The 3,553-nt window shown below is 66.6% G+C and overlaps 1 protein-coding gene across 1 annotated transcript; it reads right to left on the bottom strand.

Annotated features, from left to right (window-relative positions):
• Positions 1–6: 6 nt before the first annotated feature.
• LOC121351471 (class II histocompatibility antigen, B-L beta chain-like) lies at positions 7–2,907 on the bottom strand. Its single transcript, XM_041463613.1, is given in 6 exon segments — positions 7–551; positions 1,171–1,245; positions 1,248–1,447; positions 2,082–2,220; positions 2,223–2,354; positions 2,823–2,907. Coding segments are annotated over 6 exon segments (921 nt in total). The 3' UTR covers positions 7–261.
• Positions 2,908–3,553: the final 646 nt, after the last annotated feature.

Genomic DNA, 3,553 nt, shown 5'->3' on the forward strand with positions numbered 1-3,553 from the left:
ATGCACAAGAGTCAGCCAATCAGAGCGAGCAGGTCTGATGACTCACCAGTTGCCGGGCAGACCCGCAGCACCCAGTGTTCCCCACCTGGACCCCCCCTCCCTGCCCAGTCACGGCCCCACCGCGGGGTCCCCCCAGTCCCTCCCCAGTGCCCCCCATAAACTGGACTGGGTTTAACTGGGAAGCTTTACTGGGAACACTGGGAGCAGCTGGGCAGGGGCAGAGTGACAGCGGGGCTGGGGGGACACACGACCCCCCCAAAATCAGGGCGGGGATGGAGCAGGGGGGTCCCGGCCGGGCCCGAGGCCACGGGGAGGGGCTGCGGCCGGCGGCGGCTCAGGAGCTCTGTGGGCAGAGAAAAGGGGGTGACACTGGGCTGGGGGCCCCGGGGGGAGCACACACGCTCCCGGGAGAGGGGGGACACGACCCCCGGGACCCCCCCTCACCTTCTTGCACAGGTAGAAGCCGAACCCCAGAGCCAGGAAGACGAAGCCCAACACGGACCCCCCGACCCCTGTCAGCATCTTGCTGTGGGCGGCATCCAGCGGCATCTCTGGGGGGTGTGCAGGGGTCAGGATCCCCAAAACCTCTCACAGACAGCCCAAGTCCCTCCAGGCACCCTCCCAGTCGCCCCCAGCCCACCCAGGATTCCCAAAGACTTCCCCCCCAGTCCCTTCCCAGCTTCCCCAGGACCCACCAAAGCCCTTCCTGTCCCTCTCAGGATCCCACAGCCCCCTCCCCCATCTCCAGCCGCTTCCCAAATAATTTCTGAGGTCCCACTCCCCCTTTTCGCACCCTTTCCTATGCTTTTCTCCAATCCCCAGCCCCTCACACTCAGTTCCGGGGTCCCACCCTGGCCTTTTCCCAACTTTCCCACCCTTTCCCACCGCTTCCTCACCTCCCCCCAATCCTCAGCCCCTCCCGCTCCTTTGGGGATCCCCTCCTCCTCCCCCTCCATCTCTGGGTCCCACCGCCCCCTTTTCCCCCTTCTCCCCTCCCTGTCCCCCCCCCTCCCGCCCCCCCGCTCACCCGAGAGCTCCCCTCAAATTCCTCAGCCCTTCCACACCCATGAGCCCCGCTCCCAGTTGAAACCAGGCTCTCTCCAACTGCCTCCCAGTTGCTCCCAGCACATCCCAGTGCCTCTCCCAGCATCCCCAGTGCCTCCCCTGTACCCCAGTGCTGGCTCAGGGGATGCTCCAGGCTGACGTGCTCCACCTGGCAGCTGCAGGTGACCCCGCACTGGGGGCAGTTTCCAGCAGCACCAGGAGCTGGTGGGTCCAGTCCCCACTGGGAACCACATCGGTGGCCACCACAGAGAGCTCCTGCTGGCCCTGGAACCACCTCAGCTGGATGTGGGCAGGGTAGAAATCCATCACGGAGCAGAGCAGGCAGCCGGGGCCGGGCTGGGAGCTCGAGGGTGCCAGCGAGATGGACACGGTGGGATGGGCACTGGGAGAGAGCGGGGACACACTGGGATCAGCTGGGGGGAACTGGGAGAGGGAGGAGAGGGATGGAGTGTCATTGAGAGGGACTGGGAATGGACTGGGAGGGACTGGGATGGCACTGAGAGAGATGGCAGGGGATGGGGGGCACTGGGAGAGAGGATGGAGGTCTGGGGGTGAGCTGGGAATGGACTGGGAGTGTACTGGGGATGAGAGGGGAGGAACTGGGAGGAACTGGGAATGACGCGCGCGGCACTGGGAGGCCGAGTCCGGCCCGGGGCACTCGGCGCTGCGGGTCTGCCTGGCAACCGATGAGTCATCAGAGACACGCGCTCTGATTGGCTGAGAGGCATCAGCAGCACGCTAGGCTGAGATGGACACGACGGGGGACACTGGGAGAGACTGGGATGGACTGGGAATGGAGTGGGAGAGACTGGGATGGACTGGAAGAGCCTGGGAATGGATTGGGAATGGAGTGGGACGGACTGGGGTCACTGGGTTGGACCCCGAGGGAAGGGAGGCCCCAGGGATGGGCACAAGGAGGGCTGAGGGCTCTGGGGCGATTCCCAGGGAGGTTTTGAGGGGCTCCAGGGTCACTGCCAGGGCAGGGCCCGAGGGGACACGCTCTGCCCCGCGCTCACCTCGGCGCTCCCTGAGGAACACGGCGGCCACCTCCGAGTTGCTCCGCCAGTACCAGTGCACCGCGGTCCTTTTGAGCCGCATGAAATCCGGGAGGCTGTTCCAGTAGCCGGCCACCTTCTCCCCAAAGGGGGCGAACCCCACCAAGTGCCCCACTTTGTCGCAGTCGAAGTGCAGGAGCTGCTCCCGGTTGTAGCTGTGCCTCTCCGCGTACTTCACCCTGTCGGTGCCGTTAATGAAGTGACACTCAGCCTTTGCAATCCACTGGAACAGCCCTGAGTGTGCAGGACAGAGGTCAGGGGTGCACCCCAGCACCCCCAGAGCTCCGGGGTCATCCCGGATCCCGATCCCGCACCCCCTGTGCCCCACGGCCGCTGTGGGACCCTCCTGTCTGCACTGCCATTTCCTCTTTCCCACCCTTCCCCCATTTCCCCTTTCCTGTCCTCTCCCCTCCCATCTCCAGCCGCTTCCCAAATAATTTCTGAGGTCCCACTCCCCCTTTTCGCACCCTTTCCTACGCTTTCCCCCCAATCCCCAGCCCCTCCCGCTCAGTTCTGCGGTCCCACCCTGTCCTTTTCTCCATTTTCCCACCCTGTCCCACCACTTCCTCACCTCCCCTCAATCCTCAGCCCCTCCCGCTCCTTTGGGGGTCCCCTCCTCCTCCCCCTCCATCTCTGGGTCCCACCGCCCCCTTTTCCCCCTTCTCCCCTCCCTGTCCCACCGCCTCCCGCTCCCCCGCTCACCCGAGAGCTCCGCGCCCGCAGCCGGGGGGGCTCCCAGCAGCAGCAGTGCCAGCAGTGCGGCCCCAGCTGCCGCCCCCCGCCCCATGGCCAGCGCCGGGCAGGGGCCGCCAGCCCCAGAGCAGCCGCGCTGCGCTGGGAGCGCCAGTCCGGAGCAGCGCGGGCTCGGCAGCGCCGCGCGCTCTCATTGGCTGCCGGCGCTGCTGCCCGCCCGAGCGCAGAGGCTCTGCCCGGCAACTGATGACTCTGCAACGCCCCGCGCTCTCATTGCCTGCGGCGCGTTCCGCCTGTGCTTTCATTGGCTGACGCGTTCCCCCCTGCGGCGTCGGGGCCGTGGGCCTTTTCCAGGCAGGGCGAACCTTGGGGCGCCGGGCAGGTGCGAGCTCAGGTGTGCCCAGAAATGCGCGCCCAGGGCCGCGGGATCTCAGGGGTGCCCGTGCCGAGGGGTGACGCTGGCCCGATGCCAGGCACCCCCAGAGCCGCTCTGTCCCTGCCCCCCGCAGCCGCACAGCCACAGAAAATGGAACCGAGGCTTCCTGCGTGGGGACGAGGAGCGGGAGAGATCCCTCAGCAAATCCGGCACGGGCACAACACACCCGGCCTGGGCACAGGGAGGGAATTTATTACCAACCAAATCACAGCAGCACAAGGAGAGGGCAAAGAAATCTCTCCAGCACCTTCCCCCCACCCAACGGGGATCACCCGGGTCGGGGTCACCAGGGCTCTGCCCAACG

Source organism: Pyrgilauda ruficollis, unplaced genomic scaffold (genome assembly GCF_017590135.1).
Source record: "Pyrgilauda ruficollis isolate IOZ18807 unplaced genomic scaffold, ASM1759013v1 scaffold1688, whole genome shotgun sequence".
Classification (NCBI taxonomy): Eukaryota; Metazoa; Chordata; class Aves; order Passeriformes; family Passeridae; genus Pyrgilauda; species Pyrgilauda ruficollis.